The sequence below is a fragment of the Sceloporus occidentalis genome, unplaced genomic scaffold (genome assembly GCF_023333645.1).
Source record: "Sceloporus occidentalis isolate IW3139 unplaced genomic scaffold, rSceOcc1.0.p SCAF_3, whole genome shotgun sequence".
Taxonomy (NCBI): Eukaryota; Metazoa; Chordata; class Lepidosauria; order Squamata; family Phrynosomatidae; genus Sceloporus; species Sceloporus occidentalis.
Window position 1 is genome coordinate 82,972,425 of NW_028316983.1, and position 22,877 is coordinate 82,995,301.

Below are 22,877 nucleotides of genomic sequence, written 5' to 3' on the forward strand. Positions count from 1 at the left end.
CTGTACCATTGCCAGTCAAAATGTAAATTCTATTAGGTGAGCCACCTTAAAAAAAAACCAACCCTAATAAATGTATTATGATATGACATTTTGGAGGCAACAATTTACTTGGTCAGATGCATCATTTTTTCAGATTCATAATTTGGAAAAGTACCCCCATCCAGCATGGCTAGTGAGAACTATAATCACCGATAGTAATTTTTCTATGCTTTATTCAGAATACAGCCATTATATCACAACATGAGAATCCAGAAGCCTCAAAACAATTGTTAATCCCAACTAGTGTAGAGCCAATCAATGAGTGGGAACTTGGTATGGCAATATTTTATGTAAGCTCTGTTGATTTTACAGGATAATAATCAGAGTTAGACCTTGTGCCCAGCTATTGTGAATTCTAATATAGACCACTGCCAAGAGCACATGATGCTACAGTCTCTTTAACAGAGGTATTAAATTTGCCTGTAATATATACCAGGTAAAAAATCCAAATGACCTAGCAATCTGCAGCAGCCTTCACCTTCTATTTCCATGGAGGGAATCAGAGATGTACAGCTGAAAAGAACGACAAATTAGAAGACCTCCTTCTATATTTACAGGAAATATAAGATTACCTGTTATTTTGTGTACAATAGCGTATTAAAAAAACTATGCTGGTGATGCGGTCTTCTGGTGACACTACAGATTTTTAAAGTCCATAAAAGAGGCGAAACTATTAACGTGAAGTAAAAAACTCTGAAAGCCACTATGGACCTTATCGCACACACTTTTATCTGGCACTTGGGCACAGGTAGGAGAAGCACTTGGCCAAGTGAAAACACATTTTATCACATGCCATACTGTCCTCAAGGCAGCCCCATTCCATCACCCGGCGCTAAGCTGTCCACAATCAGGGCTCAGGTAACTGAATTTTGAAAGACAGAAGCTTTCCAGCAGAGCAAAATCATGCGGCTGAGCCCTGATCGGGGATGGCTTAGCACCGGGGGATGGCATGGGGCCACCTTGAGGACAATGTGGCATGCAATAAAATGTGTTTTCACTCAGCCACGTTCATCCCCTGCTTGTGCCCAGATCGGGGGCTAAAGTATGTGCGATAAGGTCCTTTGATATCTCCAGGGACCAGCATGGAAATTTCAGAGCCTGGGATGATTCTGACATGGCGACTATATCCCCTCATCATTGGCTAAATTAGTGAGGACTAGTGCAAGATGCAGCCCAACAATTTCTGGAAAGTCAGGTTCACCATCCTTAACCCCCTGCTCCAGAGATCATTTCACCTGTTGCAGCTTATGAACCATATACTGTCCTTGAATATCCACTAAAACTAATTGTGGCTGATGGCTCCCAGTGGCAGTGGAGTGGTAAATCTACTTCAAGTTTTGGCCTTAATAATTTGGAGTATAGGGTCAAGCAGAATTGAAAGATTCTTTAATATTTCTTTAAAGCTTCTTTAATGTTCAGGCTGAACCCTCAAGTGGATTCATTGCTCTACTGACATAGAAGCCACCATTTGTGCCAGAAGAAAGGCATAATATAAATTAATAGATCTATAGATAAATATCCAGCTTTTTAAAAATTGTACATTTACTTGCAATTTCCAAGTTTCAGCTGGAAACAGGACATAAGTTTACCATAGACACTTGTTAAAAACTGAACTTGCCAAGCAGTCAGGGGAAGAGAATGCTGATTTTGCAGCAACCAAGAACTGCAACCCTGGCAATTTTCACAAAGATCCACTCCCTACAGGGCGAGAATGTGAGAGGGAGAGCCCCTACGGCCAAGTAGGCTCAATAGCAACAGCTTTCTTCTACCTGAAGTCAAATGAGAACAGAGGAAAATTGGCACTTAGTGGGACTGTTTGATCTTAGTCAGCACTTTGCTTTCTCTGGCATTTTGACAAATGAAAGCAACAAAACTTTTTTTTAAAAATGATATGATCACCCATGCCTATATAACCTGAAAATTGTTATTCTACAGGTTCAGAATCAGCAAATATTGTGTATGTGTGGTATGCTGGGGGAGCAGTGAAAAAAGTCCAGCCACAACTTTCCAATGAGATGAAAACTGTAAGGGCAGCACCCAGCTTTACAAAAATTATACACTTGTTTAAACATGCCGGGTGTTGGAATTCTTTTTTAATGAACTTAAAACTTTAAGCCAAAGGTGACTTCTCTAAAATTTGGGAGGCTCCTTTACTCTGTGTTCACTAGCAGTTGTTTCCAAAGATGAAATCATGTGATTTCTAACATAACAAGACAGCTGTGTTCTCAACCAGATGCATATGCACTCCCAAAATAAAAACCTATTCCCAGGATCTTCTCGACCACAATCTAATTGTCTCTGGCCCGAAACAAAATAACCCTCTCAAGAAGTCAAGTCACTGTCTTCTTATTCTTGTGTACCTTCAAGTTGTTTCCGACTTATGGCGACCCTAAGGCAAACCTATCATAAGGTTTTCTTGGCAACATTTGTTCAGAGGCGGTTTGCCATTGCCTTCCACTGAGGCTAAGAACATGTGACTTGTCCATGGTCACCCAGTGGGTTTCTTGACCCAGCATTGATCTCCAGAGTCTCAGTCCAACACTCCAATCTTTACACCACACTGGCTTCTCAAGTCACTGTCTACTTTGGTCAAATTATTCATCCCTTTTTTCTTCTTTTTCTTACAACTATGTCATGCAGCCAGCGAGTTTTGACTATGAACCTTACCATACAGGGGCTCCACAGAACAGAAGGAGAACAGAACGAAAGAGGCCGGGAACAAGTGGGGGACAAATGGGGGATGCATTTTACTACACACAGAGGTCCCTCACTTGTTCCATTCCGTTCCCCAATCTGTCCCAGAGGATGCGATTTTTGAGAACTGTTCAGAACAGTTCTCAAAAATCGCCTCCTCAGGGACGGATTGGGAACGGAAGGGAAGGGAACGGAACGAGTGAGGGACTTCCTGTGTACAGTAAAATGCATCCCCCACTTGTTCTGTTCCCTTCTTGGCTCCTTTTGAACCGTTCCTGTTCCATGCCTGGAGCCATGTGCAGTAAGATCCTAAGCGACATTAGCAATGGGAAATGAAGCTAACTCAGAGTAAGGGCGATTTCCTTACTTACAACAGATCATTAGTTTGCCTCTGATGATCTCACTGTCTAACTAAGGTCCAGTCCACACTGCAGAAATACTCTAATTTGGCACTGCTTTAACTGCCCCAGATCAATACTAGGGAATTCTGGGAACTGTAGTTTTGTGAGACATTTGTTCTTCTTTGTCAGAGAGCTCTGGTTCCACAATAAGCTACAATTCCCAGGATTCCTTAGCACTGACCCAGGGCAGTTAAAATGGTGTCAAACTGGATTATTTCTGCAGTGTGGATCTGACCTAAATTTCCTTGGCTATCTGATTAATTCATTATTTTGCAAGAAAAGAAGATATAGTTTCAAAAAAAATGATTAGCAAGAGCATGTGATGGATGCTCCACACACACACACATACACACACACACACACCAAATGTCAAGTTTTATTTCCATCTCACTTCAGGCATGGATATGGGATGGAGGGAAGTTTGGGACCCTTGGTAGATGACTAATACCAGGAAGTGCACAGCGGGAGTAACCCCTATTGGCTCTACCAGATCTCTCAGCAGTTTTCAGTACTATCAACCATGGTATCCTTCTAAACTGTCTCTTTTGGACTAGATTTGGGGGTACTGATTTACGGTGATTCCAGTCTTTCCTGGAGGGACAAACTCAAAAAGTGGTGCTGGAAAATTTCTTTTTGACATCATGGCTGTTGTCTTTGACAGAGCTTAGCTCTGACCTCTATGCTGTTTAACATAGACATGAAACTATAGGGAGAGCTTACTTGGAGTTTTGGGGTGTAGTTCACCCAACTCAATTTCTTCTTCCCATCCAATTCTGGGAAGTTATCTTGGTACTGAACCAGTTCCTGCTGTCAGTAGTGGACTGAATAATGGCAAACAAATTGAAACATAAGCCAGATAAGACAGGCGCTACTCCAGTAGAAAGGCAGATCAGAGGACACTACTAACAGCAGGAACTGGTTCAGTACCATGATAGCTTCCTGAAATCAGATGGGAAGAAGAAATTGAGTTGGGTGAACTACACACCATGGGAAAGGCAGCTTATAAAATAAACTAAATAAAACACCAGTGAGTGTTTCAGTGATTAATTTGCTCCTACAACCCTTTTTATGCTTTCAGTGTTTGCAGTTGTCCATTTGGCTCAGACATACAAATTTCTGGGAATTAACCACTTGTAAAATCATGAAATCTCACTGAAGATTGGAGTTTCTCTCACACTCCAACTGTACAAGAGCTTTTTATTTTATTATTTCTGCTCTGACTAGTAAATAGAACCAGTGACATCAGTCAAAAGGAAGTTCTGGGGAGCTAAGGAGGTGTAAGATAGGAAAAGGTGGCACCATTTTGTGGCAAATGGAAGTGATGCTAGCTAAAACAAACCATTTATTCAGACGTCGTAGAGGTCTGCTATAACCGTGCTATAACCAGTTCCCAGCCAGACACTTTCCATCTATGAATTCCCAGGCAAGGGAGAAGGGAGCCTGAAAATGAGTTTTCTTTCATGTTGTTTATCCCCCCCTCCAGTTCATTGGCAATGTTATTTTAGCATTGCTGAGAGGAAATGGTGTAAATGTTTACGGAATGACTTTGAAACATGTAAAGAAAAGTGAGAGAAAAATATGAGGAAATAAATTCATAGGGACCACCAAACAGTCTGAAAGGTATGGTAATTAAATTACAGAGGCTGCTTCCAGCTTAAAGAGCAGAGGGAGGAAAAGGAGGGAAAAACAGCAGGGAGTTGTGTCTTAATTTATCTTTTCAGACAGCAAAGAGAAGGAATTGTGGTGGAGAAGGCCTATTCATAAGCACAGGTTCATGTGCAATGTTTTTACAAGTTCAGTCTGACCCCACTCTGTACCCTCCCCACATTTCATATCTAAGGTTACAGGAGATACGGGGCCCACAGATCTTTTGAAAGTTTCAAAAGTTTTTATAAAAAATGTTTTCCCCTAATTACATGTACCATAAATCACTCCCTAAATCTCACTTTTTTTACTTCCAAAAAGTTTAGGGTAGTTCCACCAATAATTGACCTGTGCTGGGTTCCTTTCACAAGCTCTATCAAGCATACTTCCAGCGGCTATAGTCAGGAAGCACTCTGGCATAACAAGTTGAGGAAAGGAAGGGGAAAGCCATTTTTCATTGACAAAGAAAAACAAGACTAGCCCCAACATTTGAGTAAAACTACATGGGCAAGAAACTCCACCTGCCCTGCATCATGGAGTGCTACCCCATAAATAGGGGTTTGAGTTTTGGGTTTTGTTTTGTAACCTAATGAAGCGCATAATTATGCTTTTGATTCAGTATATGTAAATACTAAATAAGCAGCCTAACACTGTCTCAATAATGTTCCATGGTGAAATGAAACAGGTGCAAGATTGCATTCCTTGTGCTCTTAGAGCTCTTGCTTTATTCAGAGACTAGAGAAAATAATAGTGGATTAGCCCTCCTTCTCCAGAATGGAACATTTTAGTCAAACTGAATTTGCACTCTAGTCATTCTGTTGCATTGTCACCTGCACAGCTGTAAACAAATTTTCTCATTTTCAACTATTCACTATGCACTTTTTAACATAAATAAATAAATAAATAAATAAATGGAATTGGAGACTAAAATATAATTTGCTTTTTGTTCAATGTGTCATGAAGGGACAAAAACCTCCCATGCTGTTCACTAGTGAGCCACAATGCAGCAAAGCTTTACTGATATGCTCTTGTTATTAGCAGGCTTGTATACGGGGAGTGAGGTTTACATTGGAATCAGGAAATGCAAGAACTACACATAAACTTAACCCTGACCTAACCAGAACCCTCACCCTGGTCCTGACCCTAAACCTCAATGAACTGGAATTTTCACTGCTGTTAGAAAGTCGCTAAGTGCAAGTTCTGAAGGTTAATGGTAGTGAACTGAACATGATTTGTGGTTACTGTTGCCCAGCTAAGCACGGGTTATACATACAAACCCACACTTATAGACATACAAACCCATGTTGTGTTCTTCTTGTGATTGTACACCACTGAGATCAGCTAGAAACAATTACAACCAATGGAAAAATGCCAAATGGCATTTATAACCAATGGCAAAATACCAAAACAATGTACAGACTATTCATCAATCAGTATTTATGCAAGAATCAGTTATCCAATTTCATATTTACAAAATCAGGATAATTAATGAGGATCAAATCACAAGTAGCAATATACCTGACCAACATTAGATTAGAGTGCCATTTTGGATGTAACAGAGAACTCTATTTTTATAAAACAAACTAGAATCTCTAATGTAGCTCTGATACTTGTTCCTGGCTTCATAAACTATAATACTATCCCTTTAGAGACAATAAAAAGCCTTGTGATATGCACACAATGGCATCATACAGGCTACTTTCCCTTGTGCATGGAATTATCAGTTTAAAGCTAGATTGATCATGAATCATACACATATCTGATAACCACAATGCCAGGGCAAAAAGTCTATCTTTAGATCGAGGATCTGCCTTCGCCTCACAAAAATTCTTCTACCTGATTCAGAGGGGAATTTCCCCTCCTGCAGACACCATAATTCACTACATTCTGCAAATTCTGCAAATGGATTAACCATCCATTAAGAAGCCAAGCCCTCCCTCCAGTCCATCTCCCCTGATCCAGGCCTCGGAGGTAAAGAACTGCTGGCCCTCATCCCCTTCCCCACCACCTCCCTTCTCCTTTTGTGTCATGTCTTTTTAGATTGTAAGCCTGAGGGCAGGGAACCGTCCAATTAAAAAGATTGTATGTACAGCGCTGTGTAAATTTACAGCGCTTTATAAATAAAGGTTAATAATAATAATAATAATAATAATAATAACATTCAGCAAGGTCCTTGACTTTCTATGTTCCATTTTTCAGGAGCCTGGAGGGGCTTTCATGAAGGAGCGGATAGAAAAGTTGACTTCTGCAAACCCAAGGGATCTTAGACTTGTAGAGTTGGAAGGGATCCCAAGGGGCAATTTATTCCACCTCCTGCCAGGGGAAATCAACAACAAAAGCAACTGTGACAGATGGCCACCCAACCTTTGCTTGGAAACCTTAAGGGAAACCTCAAGGGAAGGAGAGTCTACCACCTTTTGAGGTAGACAGAACCTGATAATTTGCTGTGCTAGAAATAAATAACCTTGCGTTGACATTGCATGCAATAACCAGTCATACAAATTCACATCAATGATTTTCTCAAACTACTTTGTATGCAGCTGCACAAACCTGTAGAGACAAGCTGCTCTGAATCTAGAGTAAAACAAAAGCATGAGCAAGCAACCACCTGAGTTCCTGTGGCTACAGTTCTTCATGGTAGCAGAAATGGCTGCCCTCTTTACTAGCCATGTCATTTATTTTTACAAATGCTCGTGAATTTCTGCTCGCACATACTGTAAGTGGCTTTATGAGGAAGGTTCTATCATTTTCAAGGCTGCAGGTTTGAGCTGTTGGTCAGAGGATTTAGGAGCATAAGATTTCAATTTGTAACTATATTAATGATAAGATCTGCACTAAAGATTCTTCTCTGCCTCTGGATAAGCATACTGCCCATTTTCCTCCATCATTATGCATGTTATTAATCAAAATAACTTATACTTACCACCAAATAAAGCATGGTATACAGGGAAAAAGAAGCATGACCAGAGAAAAATGATTTCCTGTTGAAGGAAAAAGAAAACAATATCAAAGTATTATACTCTTTCTGTTATTTCAACAAATGTTTAAATTTCATTTTTCGAACACCTTTGCATACTAATATAGATATTAAGTGGACAAAGGGATAAAAAATATAAATCATTGTTAATCAAAATCTTTCGAGACAGCCTCTTTAGCAGGTTTTTGTAAATATTCAATTAAGTTACATACTTACTTAGGTAAGTAGGTAAGTAAGAAAGCATTATTCACTGTTCCCTATATTTCCTTTAGTTTGTATTGTAAGAGGTGCAACCCCCCCCCCCCAATACTTACACATCCCTATCAAGATGGCAGTTTTAAATAAATGTTTGGAATAAAGCCCTGTTGCCAGAGCACTGATAACAATTATGCCATCTTGCTGTTGCCCAACCATTTGGTTCAGTCCATCTACTCAAAGCAGTTGGGAGAAACATTTTCATTTAAAAAGTTATTACTGTATTGGTGCTACTCAAACTTTTCCTTCAACATGAACTCAAATCATAGTACAATCAGCACTCCACATTTGCAACTTTGACTTTTACAGATTTTATTGTTTGGGGATTGGATTAATATGTTCTCTTCTAGGAATCTCTAGGTCCTCCAGCACAATTCTGCTAGAAGATGACTATCGAGTCACACAGAAGGACCTAGAGATTACTAGAAAAAACACTTTTCTAGGCATTTGTAGGTCCTCCAGCATGATTCTATGGTCAGTTTCCAGCAGATGTTGATGATAGAGTTGCAGTGGGGGACCTAGAGATTCCTAGGGAGGTGTTCTCTCGGGTTAAAAAATTAGTGTTTTTTTTAAAATATATTTTCCTACTTTCATGGGGGTCCTGTGCCCCTAACTCCAAGAATGTGGAGAGCCCATTGTATTTACTTGCCATTTTTCAAAATGATAAATATTTTGGATACTATTATTTATTATTTATTATTTATTATTATATTTATCTGTATCCTGCTCTTTTCCCAGAACTGGGAGTGGCTTCACAATATTTAAAAAAATACAGTTAAAACATAGAAAAGTGATACATTAAAACAGAATTAAATTTTTACAATGGCCTGTTACAGACTGCCAAAATAAAGCTGCTTCGGGTCTCTTTGGAGGTATGCTATTTAAATGATGCATGGGTCCTAAGAGTCCGGAGGTCGCGCCAAAGCCACACTCCATTCCTAAGCACTGGAGTGCAGCTTTGGTGCAGCTTCCGGATTCTTAGGATGCATGCATCATTTAAACAGCATACCTCCAAAGAGACCCGAAGCAGCTTTATTTTGGCAGTCTGTAACAGGCCAATATTAAAATAGATTGCTTATTAAAAGAATAAAAATACAATTAGAAAGCTAAAAAATTTAAAACACTTAAAATGATACAACACCCTAGCTGGTCCTTTAAGAAACATTCTGTTTAAAAAAGCCTGCAAGCATAAGAAGGCTTTAACCTGCCGGTGGAAGGCCAGTAAGGAGGGGGCCACTCTGGTCTTCCTGGGCAGGGAGTTCCAAAGTCTAGGGGAAGCCACTGACAAGCCCTCTCTTGCATCCCCACCAACTGTGCTTGTGATTCTGGTGGAACAGAGAGAAGGGCCTCTCCAGAGGATCTCAGGGAGGTTCATACAGGGAGATATGGTCTGCCAGATATACACTACTCCTTCTTGGAGCCCATACAGGCAATGCAAATTTAATTCAATTCCTGCCAAACTATTTCTGTTGTAAAGAAAATTGTTCTTACCTAGCTTCCTGGACTTTACTTTCATCAGGATTAAGGCAGTCATAGTCTTCAATATATCCCTGGGAACAGCTTATTTTGGTAAAATTGGGTTCACAAACTGCAATGAAATTGGGCCTCAAGCGGCCAATGGAAACTTTGGCAATATCTGTGAAGGACTGGCTGATGGCACAACCAAAGGCAAAACAACCCACTTGCTTGTACAAAGCTGCCACATATGGGTTCTGAATGAAAGACCGGGATTTCTCCTTCAAACAATGGATCCGGTAGAATTCCCCTATGATGATCTGTTAAAAAAAAAAAAGGGGGGGGGGAGAAGATTCTCCATGAACAGAACATAACAATACATTTTTTTAGTAACAGCACTGGTCAAGAAATAGATCAAAGAAACTCCACTTCTACTCCCAAGATCTTTTCATGAAATGTGTATAAAGCCACTTTTGTGAAGAATGCTGGAATTAACCCAGGATGATGGTTTTATACTGCACAGGTGGACCTGACTGAAAACTTTCTCCCTGGCACCTGCCTGTGCTTTCCCCCCATTGCCAGTTCAACTTGTGGTCTAAATATGAGACAACAGTGTGATGTGGTGGCTAAAAAGGCCAATGCAATTCTAAGCTGCATCAATAGAGGTATAGTGTCTAGAACAAGGGAAGTAATAGTGTCTCTCTATTCTGCTTTGGTTAGGCCTCACCTGGAATACTGAGTCCAGTTCTGGGCACTACAATTGAAAAAGGATGTTGAGAAGCTGGAGTGTGTCTAGAGGAGGGTGGCCAAAATGGTGAAGGGTGTGGAAATCATGCCTTATGAGGGGAAACTTAGGGAGTTGGATATATTTAGTATGGAGAAGAGACAGTAAAGAGGTGATATGACAGCCCTGTTTAAATATTTGAAGAGGTATCATATTGAGGATGAAGCAAGCTTGTTTTCTGCTGCTCCAGAGAATGAAACCTGGAGCAATGGATTCAAAGTACAGGAAAAGAGATTCCACCTCAACATTAGGAGGAACTTCCTAACAGTAAGAGCTGTTTGACAGTGGAACACACTCCCTTGGACATGCCTGTGATATGTGTGTATTCCCCAGTATCTACTGGCTGAAGTTCCTACTTCTGTTTTGTTGAATTTTAATGGAATCCTGTTTGTTTTTCTGTAAATATTTACACATCATTGAGCTGGAGAACTGGACTGGTAGGTACACATGTACAGAGTTAATGCATGGACAGAATCTAACAGTTTTCTGTTGCACAGCTTGTTTTCTCTTGTACTGCCACTTCCACAACATAGATATTCTATGCAACTATGGAGATTAGCACACAGCTTTTATTTCCCTGCTAGGTGTGGAATGTAAATGCACAGGGATGGATTCTATCACATAGCTCCATTCCCGGGCAGTATTCATCCCGTATGTGACCCGGGCTTCTCCCAGACCTTTTAAAGAACAGGATTTTCCTATTTTTAAAAAGGTCTGGGGGAAGCCCAGGTAGGTTATGGGATGAGTACTGCCCAGGGGCAGGGCTATGCAATAGAATCTGTTTACATCCCGTGCCTAGCATGGGCATAAAAACCAGTGTTCTAATCTTTTATGCTACCTGAATTACTACTAAATGAGTGACTGCCCCTCCTCTAGTGTCATCACACAGAACTATTTTCCATTTGCGGGGGGGGGGGGGGGGGATCCAAATGACACCTGTATTCACATTACATGCATATTGGGAGGGAAAATACTTATTAACATATCAATTGACTGTATTTCCCCAACAATCTACACATCCTAAATCTTTTATATTCTTTTTGTAAGTGTAATTTGAGATGGAATGTTCAATCGGAAGATGTCTGTGTTGGGGTACCTTCTTAATCTTGCAAGGATTGCAACATGAGAATTATACCTGATATTCCATGCCTTAGCCTACAGGCAATGACAATAAGCTCAAAATAGAATATAATAGTAGGAAAACTGGCCTAGCTGCTTTCATGTGAAGATCCTATCTACTGCACATTATCTAAACATGGAAGCAAAGCAAAGGGGAGGAAGGAAGAACCAAAATATAAAAGATATGTGTATTTTTGGTACTGCTATCAAACAACTACTGTTTACAGTTGGATGTAAGTTAGAGTGCCAGTATGGTAAAAATGGTTTGAGCATTGCACTAGGACAGTGGGAGACTAGGATTCAAATCCAGTCTCAGAAAACCCAGAGGCAAACTTGAGCAAATCACATTCTCTCTGCCTCAAGGTAAGAGAAGGGTAATCATCTTCTGACCAATTCTTGCCAGGAAAACCTCATAATAAGTTTGCCATAGGTCATTGTAAGTTGGAAGCTACTTAAAGGCACAACCAAATGATGGCACAGACAGAATAACTGACAAGTTGATCCTAAAAATTAGTATTTAAAGAGATAGCTGTGTTAATCTGTTTTTGCATTTAAAAAGACATAAAGAAATCCAGTGGCATGTTTAATTGGGAGGAAGAAATTTCTAACATTCAGTTCTACATCCTAAACTAAGAAATAATTTTATTTACTTTATTTTATTTTTTGGAAAACGTTTCTACTGCAATTATAGTCAAAATTCAGTGCATCAACACGAGGTCACACATTTTTTTCAAAAGTCATTAAGAAGGTAATTTTAAATAGTTAAGTGGTCTCATAATACCATCAATATTCAAGAATGAAATGGTCTCATGGTAATACTATCATAAATTATCATGACTTGTCAAGTCTGTGGAGATACCTGTATGGGCCAACTCATTAATAGGATGGGTTAGTTTCCAGACCATTGCCAGAAAGTAATGGTTGTCTTAAAATGAATCACAATTCCTTTTTCACTTGTCCGTGCATATAAAAGCCTAAAAATGTATTTACACTATCATTAGGTGTGGAATACCACTAGGCTTAAAAAAGAGGCAACACTTCAATAAATAAATAAATGCTGGACTATAACACTGAGACACAAAGTGCACAAATGTTGTAAACGGACTGAGCAAGGATAACAAAATGATGCTATACTGTATAATTGAAAAGCAACGATCTCGATCTGGCTTATTGGACGATGGTCAGGATCGATTCTTTGCAGAAGAACCACTAAAAAATGGCTACCAAAATACCCCGGCTTTTGGCGTTTGCCCCACTTTTTCCCCACTGGAATTGATCAAATAAGGTTCAGAATTGATTTCCAGTGAGAACTAGGGGCATATAGCTGGAATCAGGATCCGAAGCTTTTGGTAGTGGGAATGGCCCCTTTGTTAGCTGAAGTCCAAAACACACTGCAGAAATAATCCATCTCCAGGCAGCTTTAACTGCCTAGGTTCAGTGCTAGGGAATCCTGTGAACTGTACTTTCCCACCAGAGCTCTCTGACAGAGAAGGCTCACAAAACTACAGTCCCCAGAATTCCCTAGCATTGAGACAGGGCGGTTAAAGTAGTCTCAGAGTGGATTATTTTTGTGTCTTGGACCTGAGGTAGGCTTGCAGTTGTCTGCTTTATGGTAAAGAATCTAGAAGAAATGTGGCCTCGTTCTATTTTGGGGAAGCTACATGCCATCTGGAACATTGCCATATTTTCCCTTCCAACAGAAATCAATATCAAGGTTCCTCCAGTTTCACCAAGTCAGTCTAGGCTTAGTAAAGTCCTTTGCAAGCCCTGGAAAATACAAGTGCTGCACAACTGATGGTTCTTCTAGAAGCTGGATTATCTTCAAATGCAGGCAGTGAGCCAAGGCCTATGTTTGTATGTGCAGTGAATAAAAACATCTGAATCCCAGTATCATCTTCTTTGGAGAAATGCAATTAATTTGCCAGATTGCTCACTTGTCATTATATACAGGCAGGGTCTGTCTTTAACAATTGGAGCATCAGTCTCTTTTCAGCATTGCTCACTGACTGGAGGATGAATCTCTTACAAATCCTCTGTGGTTTTTGTGGGCACTTTGAAATGTACTTCCATCACAGATGCACAGCCATTCAAGTACAATTAAGCACAAGAAAGACATACAAAACTATTATTCTTTCAGATGACTTAATGTGCTCTCTAACTGTCCTCAGAGAAAATGGGATGCGGAATCTTCCCCTCTCCCCCCCCCCACCACTGATGTACAGTACTGGACTTCAGACCCCAACAACCCCATCCAGTATGGATGTGGGAGCTGACATCCAAAGCTTTCAGACATTCAAATTCTTCCCACCCCTGTTGTAAATAGTCAGTGCAAAAACCTTTTTTGTTATTATGTGCCGCCATGTCAGCTCCGCTTATTATTATTATTATTATTATTATTAACAACCTTTATTTATAAAGCGCTGTAAATTTACACAGCGCTGTACATGCAATCTTTTTAATTATGGCAACCTTATCATAAAGTCTTCTCATCAGGGTTTATGCTGAGGCTTGCTATTGCCTTCTCAACTAAGAGCGAGTGTGACTTGCTCAAGGTCACCCAGTGGGTTTTCATGGCTGAGCTGGGATTTGAATCCGAGTCAAGCATTCAGTAATGAACAAAAATTTAAATATTTGCCCAATGTAAGAAAGAAGATGACAAACAGAATAAAGGGAAAATTGTAACTAAAGAGTCATGGCATCCAAACAACCCTAAGTAGCCACAAGCACACAGACCCTCTAAAAATCTATAGATACCTGGACTCAGATAGGCATGTGAATATTTTGACAAGGGGCAACAAAGTGCAGGGATTAATATTTTCTTTCACTGCTGGTGATATTAACAATTGCACAGATGTACTAGACTATAAACAGTCTGCCCCCCCCCCCCTTGCTAGCACACCACTGTGCAGTCATGACCTGTCCTGCTTCAGCTGAAATCATGGCCGGACTCTTAATGAGAAGCTGAAGTAGAATAGCCCTGTATTTTTGGCAATGCTGTCCTTGGTTTTATTTTATTTTTTTATAAAAAGAGGAAGAGGAAAAGAAAGAAAAAAGAAAGAAAGAAAGAAAGCTCAGGCAACTAATTCGGCACAGATGTGCAAAACCTGAAACTTCATCCTGAATAAACAAGTCTTAAAGATATTAAGCTCCTCTTCTGACTTGCGTCTCCAGCAAGCAAGAAGCATGTGGTGCGAACTGCTGGAAATGCTTAAAGGGGAGCAAAGCTGGGAAGAAACAAAGTGCAAAACATTCTGGTATTTGGAAAACATGGCTGAAAATCTGGTTTTCTCAAATCCTTGAAAGGCCTCTATGCAATTAGTTTCTATTATTCAGTCACTCTTGCAATCTCTCCCCACCCATCTCACATGACCATTTCATTTTCAAGCTATTGTTTTCCAGCATTTAATCGGATGGGGAAGATGTAAGGTTTAAATCAAAGACACTCCTTTCTCCCTATTTTAGTTTCATGGATTGTGCCCACATTAAATGCAAATTTCTCCCTCTCCCTCTCTTTTTAAGATGATATACTTTATCGCACCGGTCTTCAGGGCCGTTCTGAGAACGGCCCGGCAGGAAACGGAATGAGTGGGGGACGGATTTTACCGCACACTCCAGTCCCTCATTTGTTCCGTTCCCCCTCTCTTCCGTGCCCATTCCATTCCATTCTGAACAGTTCTCAAAAATTCCCCCTCTGGAACGGATTAAGAATGGAAGAGAGGGGAAACGGAACGAATGAGGGACTGGAGTGTGCGGTAAAATCTGTCCCCCACTCGTTCCTGCTCCTTCCGTTCCGTCCTCAGAACGGACCCAGAAGGAACAGTACGATAAACTTCATAGTTTTCTGCCAGTGCCTAAGGCTGAGAATGAGCACTGTTAACAGGATAGAAATGTTACTTCTTTGGACTATAATTCTTTTTGTCCCCTTGTATAGGCCATGATGACTTATTTTAGTTTCATGGATTTTAGAAGGTGAAGTCAATAAATAAAATAAAAAATTAATAAACTGAATGAAAATACCAAGCTCTTGTGTTGAGTTGTTGTTATTGTCATTGTTATGTGCCTTCAAATTGTTTCTGATTTATGGTGGCATTAAGGTAAACATTTCATAGGGTTTTTGGAAGGCTGAGAGTGTGTGTCTCCCCCAAGATCACCCAGTGAGTTTCCATGGCTCAGTGGGCAATTGAGCTCCAATAGCCAGAGTCCAAATCCTATGCCCAAAACCACTACACAATGCTGGCTCTAGATAGTACCAAAAAGAAAACTCAGGAACATGCCAATTTCTCACCATCACTGTGTACATATGTGTTAACTGCCTTCAAGTCAGCCTTGACCTATGCTGACCATATGAATGAAACATCTCCAAGACACCCTTGTCCTCAATAGCCCTGGTGAGGTCCTGCAGACTCAGGGCTATGGCTTCCTTGGTTGAGTCAATCCACCTGTAATGCTCTCTTCCTCTTTTCCTGTTTCCTTCTACTATATCCAGCATTATTGTCTTTTCTAGTGAATCATGCTTTCTCATGATATGACCAAAGTACAACATCCAGTCATTTTGGTTTTTAAGGAGAGTTCAGGCTTGATCTGGTCTGGGGCCCATTCATTTGTCCTTTTAGCAATTCATAGTATCCACAGAACTCTTCTCTAACACCACATCTCAAATGAGTTTTCTTCTAATCAGCTTTCTTCATCACCCAGCTTCCACATCCATACACAGTAACAGGAAATACAATGGCATGGCCAATCCTAACTTCAGTATTCAGTGAAACATCTTTGCACACTAAAAACTTGTCTAGTTCTTTTATAGTTGCCCTTCCAAGTCTTAGGTGCGTTACAGACCGCCCGTTTGGGGCGGCCTGTAAGTGGCCCTTTCCCGCTGTATTGGGGCCTCAGCTGCCACAACGGCAGCCTCCGAGGCCCCGATCAGCTGCTTTCCAGGCCGCAGGGAAGTGGCAAAAGGCCGCTTCCTCGTGGCCTGGAAAGGGGTGTCCTTGGGGCTTCATGCCCCAAGGACACCCGATGGCGGCGGGGAGGAGGAGAAAGGGGCCGCTCGGCTCCTTTCTCCCTTGCGTCCCTGGCGCAGCTGTCTAAAGGCTGCGCCAGGGATGCAAACCTCAGAAGGAGCTCCGTTTCGGAGTTCCTTCTTGCGCCGCGGAAAGGGCGCTCTAGGCGCACTCGTGCAGCGCAACGACGTCACATCCGGTGGCGACGTCGTAATGGCGGCCCCCATGTAGAACGGGCGCTGCCATTTTGTACGGACTGGGTCCGTACTAGGTTTAGGGGAGTCAAGAAATGACGCCCCTTTCTAACCCTAGTACAGACCCAGTCCGTACTATTAGGCCTGTCTGTAACGGGCCTGGGTCATTTTAAATATTTCAATTTCATTAAAGTTATGTAAATCATCTGTGGTCATTATTTTTGTTGTTCAGCATTAAACCTGCCTTAATGCTTTCATTCTTGAGTTTCTTCAGTAATTGTTCCAGGTCTTTGCTATTTTCTGTTAGTAGCATAGTGCCATCTGCATATCTTAAACTGTTGATTCCCTTCCTCCAATTTTCGTATCCTTTTTCTTGGAGTCTAATCTTGCTTTGCATATGATATTTTCAGCATACAAATTGAACCGATACAGTATGGTGATAGAATGCAGCCTTGCCTGATCCTCCTTTCCAACTGGTACCCATTCTATTTCTCCATATTTTGTTATAACAGTAGCCTTTTGTCCTGATTACAGGTTACACATCAAGACAATCAAATGTTGTAGCACACCAGTATCTTTAAGAGCAGTCCACAGATGTTCATGATCTATAGAATCAAAGGTTTTGCTGTAATCTATAAAGCACATGCTATTTTTCTTTTGGAATTCTTTAGTTTACACCAGCAATGGTGAACCTTTTGCAGACCAAGTGCCCAAACTGCAACTCAAACCCCACTTATTTATTGCTAAGTGCCATGTCCCTCTGGCGTTTTAGTAATGAACTCTGTGCTGGGGCGACAGCATGTGTGCCCACAGAGAAGGCTTTGAGTGCCACCTCTGGCACGCGTGCCATTGGTTCGCTACCACTGGTACACCATTAGCCAACATATTTTTGCAATGTGCTCCCTAGTGCCTCTTCCTTTCCTGAAATCAGCTTGACCATCCGGTACTCCTTGCTCCATATGCTGTGGAATTTTGAGTATGACTTTACTTGCATAAGAGATTAATGCAATGGTCCTGTGCTTACTGCAATCTGTGGTTACTGCAATCTTAGGAAGAACTTCCTGATGGTAAGAGCAGTTTGACAGTGAAATACACACCTCAGACTGTGGCAGAATCTCCTTCTTTGGAGGTTTTTAGACAGAGGCTGGAAGGCCATCTGTAAGGAGTGCTTTGATTGTGTATTCCTGCGTGGATGACCTTTGTGGTTTCTTCCAACTCTATGATTCAGTGATCCTATGATTCTATATTAGAGGAGATAATTTTTTTACAAGCTTGAAGTGAGATGTCAGGTGATGAACTGGACTAGTTACATCCTCAAGCACACAGAAAGGAAAGATCCACCTATTAAGGGGATGTTTTCATAGTTGCAGCCATGACTTGTGGTTAGAATGAGGTTCTGAGGGGTGAAATCATTACATTTTCAAAAGCAAAGGAAATGCACTGTGGGATAAATGCTGGCAACATTTATGGGAGGTCTGGAAAGCATAATCCCTAAGGCAAATGTGAAGCCTAATGCATTCATATTCCCTCATGTACTGATAGAGAGAAAGGTCATACCCTGTGATGTTTACTTAACAAGAACTCTATGGGCCCTTGAAGCCTCTAAAGTATGACCTAGACCTTCTGCCCTGGATGAGAGCCTCTGTTGATGGCTGGATGGTTGAGGGGTGTGTGTTAAAATGATTGCATTCATGCCAAACTTTTGTTTGGAAAGTCAGTTAATCAGATAGCAAGGGAAGAATTAGCCCTTTTTGAATTTGGGATTAATTTATATTATACAGTACTACAATTTTATCTTCTGTATTGTATCTTTAGGGTCATATATACATACATACATACATACAACAACAACAACAACAACAACAACAACAATAATAATAATTTGTATACCGCCCTCTGGCAAACCAATCCGGGCGGTTAACAACAGTAAAATATAAAATATGACAATTAAAAACACTTTATCCCTCCCCCCTTAAGACAGTATTAAACAGTATAACATATTAAAACACAATATCAATGCATAAAAACAACAATTAAAAACTAAAAACCCTGATATCCCTCTGTTGATCCTCAACCATCACTAAGATGGGGCCACGGGAGGAATGAGGGAATCAGGGAACCTGGGCCGGAATGGTTAATCTGGAAAGGCCTGTCGGAAGAGATCCGTCTTGACCGCTTTTTTACATACATACATAGAGAGAATATACTGTATACATATGTGTGTGTGTGTATGTGTGGCGGGGCACAGAGTGGTAGATCTATACATTTGAAAACTGGTAATTAAAATGTCACATTTTCCAAGAAGACATATTAATCTGCATGATTTACAAAGCACTAGAAACTGAATGCCACCAACGGTTGGTGATACTAAACAGGAATGCTGTTACATGCATGGAGTTCTTACGCTGTCTGTTATGTTTATCTCAATGTTCGCATATAAAATAATTCTGGAAAGAGGTAATAAGAATAATCTTTCAGATTAAAGGAAGTAGAGATGCTATGTATGCAATATTTCATAATTTAAGGTTATTTTAGGAAGACTGATACCAGCAGTGAGAAAGCTGATGATTTTTAATCTATTACTATGGTAGGAATGTAATTTAAACTTTAAAAGCACACTTAACTGTGGTAGGAATTTAATTGGAGATACACACACACACAAAATGGATTAATATATTATATAGAAGAGGAGAGAGAGCTGTACCAGTTAGAATTTAATCTAAATTATATTTATTTCTTTTGTTGTTGCAGCTCTTTATATGTAGTAATTTTGCAGATATTCTTAATGATATAATGTATATGGATTTTCCATATATTTTGCCTCAATAAATAGCTTATTAAAAGTAGTAATGCCCCACAGTTTGTTTGCTTTTTAAAGGTTCCATCTTGTTTTGTTTTGTTTTTCCAAGCCAGGTAACTTTTGTTGTAAAAGCCAAGGGGCCTACAAAGAATCCTCTTGTTTTACAACAGTTCTTGTGGTTTTTCTTACGTTCTTTCCAGTTTTTAAATGAACCTGCCATTTTGTATTACAAGGCTGCTGAATTATGTAGTCAGCTGATGATGTTTCCAGGCACATTTGCTGCACTAATGCACATCACTGACTTGCCTCTGATCAGAAGCAGATTCTGAAAGAAGCCCAAATGAGGGTATGTTATGCACTAACATAAAAAGGAAAAACTTTTTCACTTTCACTTATTACTTTTCCATAATGAAAAGGTATCCCTGCAGGACAAAATTCTTTGTTGTTCACAAATGTTTATCCATTTGCTCTAAGAATGCAAAATAAGTTTTTTTAAAAAGTCTGTTTGGGCTTACTGTAGTGTTCTTTTTTCATATTTCCAACAGGGTGAAGTGGTAATGGTGGATACCCAGGAAATAAATGAAGCTAGTCTGATTATTTAAAAAAATGGAACCCACCTGTTGAGCAGAAACACAAATACATCCAAACGTGGATTTCTAAATAGATTGGTCCATGCCTTTGTATTTTTGTCTAATTTAGTCTCAGTGTTTTATCAGTTGATGTAGCACAATGTCTGTTTACAGGAAGAAGAGGAGGAGGAGGAGGAGGAAGAAAAAAGTTGTAGCACATTCAAAATGAAACTTTTATGCAAGCTCCATCAAAAATATGTGTGCTTAATGAGATCCCATTTCTGAATGCCAGCCAAAAAAAACACAACTGTTTCTCCAGAAAAGATGTCCAAATTCACAATACTTCAGGAAAAAAAACCAAACTCTGAAGCAGTCTTCCTTGACATCCAAATGTTTGCAGCTAAAACTGCCATCATTCCCAGGGATTACTTCCATTATATTCTTCATGATGACCTTGGGTGTATTCCAGGTAATATCTGGCCCCACTCACGCTGCAGGTCATACTCCAAGTTTTTGTTTGTTTGTTTTGTGTGTGTGTGTTTTTGCTGGGCTGGATGGTGGTGACCTGAGCATAGAGGAATTCTTGGTAGTCCCGTTGTCATAGTCAGATCCATCCTTTATGGGGTTTAGACTCTTTGGAAATTTTAGCCTTGGCAAGGATTCACCATTTTAGTCACCCTCCTTTGGACACGCTCTAGTTTCTCCACATCCGTTTTGAATTGTGGTGCCCAGAACTGGGCACAATATTCCAGGTGGGGCCTGACCAAAGCAGAATATAGTGGCACTATTACTTCTCTTGATCTAGACACTATACTTCTATTGATGCAGCCTAAAATTGCATTGGCTTTTTTAGCTGCTGCATCACACTGTTGACTCATGTTTAACTTGTGGTCTACTTGAACTCCTAGATCCCTTTCACATGTAGTCTCGTTCAGCCAGGTGTCCCCCATCGTATATCTGTACATTTAATTTTTCTGCCCTAAGAACTTCAATCCAAATGAATACAGGTTGTCTAGTTTGGGCTGAAGTCACTATGATTATCAATAGTTTTTTTTTTTTTTATTCCAGAAGTGTAGTGGCTGGGTAATGAATCCACTTTGGGTTTAGTTACAACTTTAAAGGAGCTGCTCCAAGTTCTAAGCCTATGTTTTTGAACAAAGAATTACTCCTATAAATTCTGGGTTAAGACCTGGATCAGGTTCACCATACAACTGACATGGAAGCCATGGAGTCAAAAGCATTCCAAAAGTATTTAAAATAACAGTTACAAAAGGACAAGCATGCTATTTTAATAGTAATTGTTACTTTTTTTAAGATGCAGAAAAAAGTTATCTTGCAACCTGATTAAGAGATGCACAGAAACCACAATATTATTGTCCGACTTACAGCAAGTATGGCTATAAGAATGCCTGCAGCACAAAGGACAGCATCATTGATGGTCTCTCCAGTTTTCACAGGATAGCGAATGCTTTCATCATCACAGTAAAATCCCCGTCGGTAGGGTGCAATTGTGCTTGTTTCTATGATCAGGAATGGCAGTCCAGCTGGGGGGTGACAAAGCAAGAGAAACAAAAGAAATAGCTGTATTAATATCAGTACACCTTTGACACTAACTGGAAGAAAGATGTTTGAAGCACAAGCTGTTCTATACTCACTTTGCGAAATCTATGTGTTCAATAATGATTTTGCAACTAAGCTATTTCTAAAGGCTGATGCATATCAATAGAACTTTTAAGTGCAACCAAGTACTATCTCCATGAAAGTGATGAGGAAAACAGAAAAAAATCCCCGTGTGGCAAAATACACAACATTACCCAACCACACCATCAAAATGATGTTTTATCCGAGTTCACCAAAACATAATGATAATTGGGAGTGGTTGTGGTGAACGGAAGTAAAAAATAAAAGAAGCACCATAGCATCATACCAAAATGTGCAATAGAAATAAAATGTCTATGGAAACATAAAGATGTTCTTATTATTTTGCATGCTAGTACAGTGATACTGAAATGACTAAAAAAAATCCCAAAAGGAGGCACACTTTTTAATCTTTTGATTCTGGTGAAAGAAGCCATTGTAGTTTCAGAAATGTACCCTCAAATGAGAAGCAGGACAAATCTTGGATAGACTAGGTAGCCAGACAACATGAGATTACTGGTAAAGTGAGGAACAGTGAGATTTATTATCTCACAAGGTTGTTGTGAGGTAATACAAACATAAATAAACCATAATTAGATATGCAAAGTTATTCCAGAATGATATATGCAAATAATATATATTTGGACAATACACCCAATTTACAACAAACCTGAGCATATGACAAACTGACTTAACATGATCATTCAGTTTATTCTTTTACTGCACTCTTTTTCTGTTTTTTCTTCAGTTTACCTACAGTCAGTTATGACTAGACATTCATGTAAAGGGAAAACCTTTACCTTTACATGGCTCTTCCCCTCCAGTTTTATCCTCACAACAACTCTATGATGTACACTAGGCTGAGTATTAGTGATGAGATGAGCATCCCTGGATGTAATCTAGCACTTTATACCACACTGGTGTCTGCACATGACATAAATAACTTCCACTTAGATTTCCACAATCTCTTCAGACAAATGTGTGCGCTCTTCAGTGGAGGTATCCCCTGCATGGGCACTGAGGACCTCCATCTTGAAATAACAATTATTAATAACAAATAACAGAGAGAGGGGAGAGGCAATTTTAGTATTTTAACAAAATCACTATCTCATGTGGGAGAGTGCCAAGCCTGCAGTTAAAACTTGGCAAAGGTGAAACCCTGTCCCAGTTATAATGTAGAATATTATCCTGTAGAATATATGCCATTGACAGGTTTCATTTTTATCAATTTTTTAATTGTATGTACAGTGCTGTGTAAATCTACAGCGCTATATAAATAATAATAATAATAATAATAATAATAATAAT

The 22,877-nt window shown here is 39.9% G+C and overlaps 1 protein-coding gene across 2 annotated transcripts in view; it reads right to left on the minus strand.

Moving 5' to 3' along the window:
• Positions 1 to 22,877, minus strand: part of PLPP3 (phospholipid phosphatase 3) — an 85,404-nt gene that overhangs the window by 19,926 nt on the left and 42,601 nt on the right. For both annotated transcript variants that reach the window (XM_089515237.1, XM_089515238.1), the window contains 3 exons: positions 21,318 to 21,475; positions 9,502 to 9,785; positions 7,702 to 7,759 (listed from right to left, as the gene is read on the minus strand). In XM_089515237.1, coding sequence (XP_089371363.1) covers positions 7,702 to 7,759; positions 9,502 to 9,785; positions 21,318 to 21,475 — 500 coding nt within the window. The remainder of the gene's footprint in view (positions 1 to 7,701; positions 7,760 to 9,501; positions 9,786 to 21,317; positions 21,476 to 22,877) is intronic.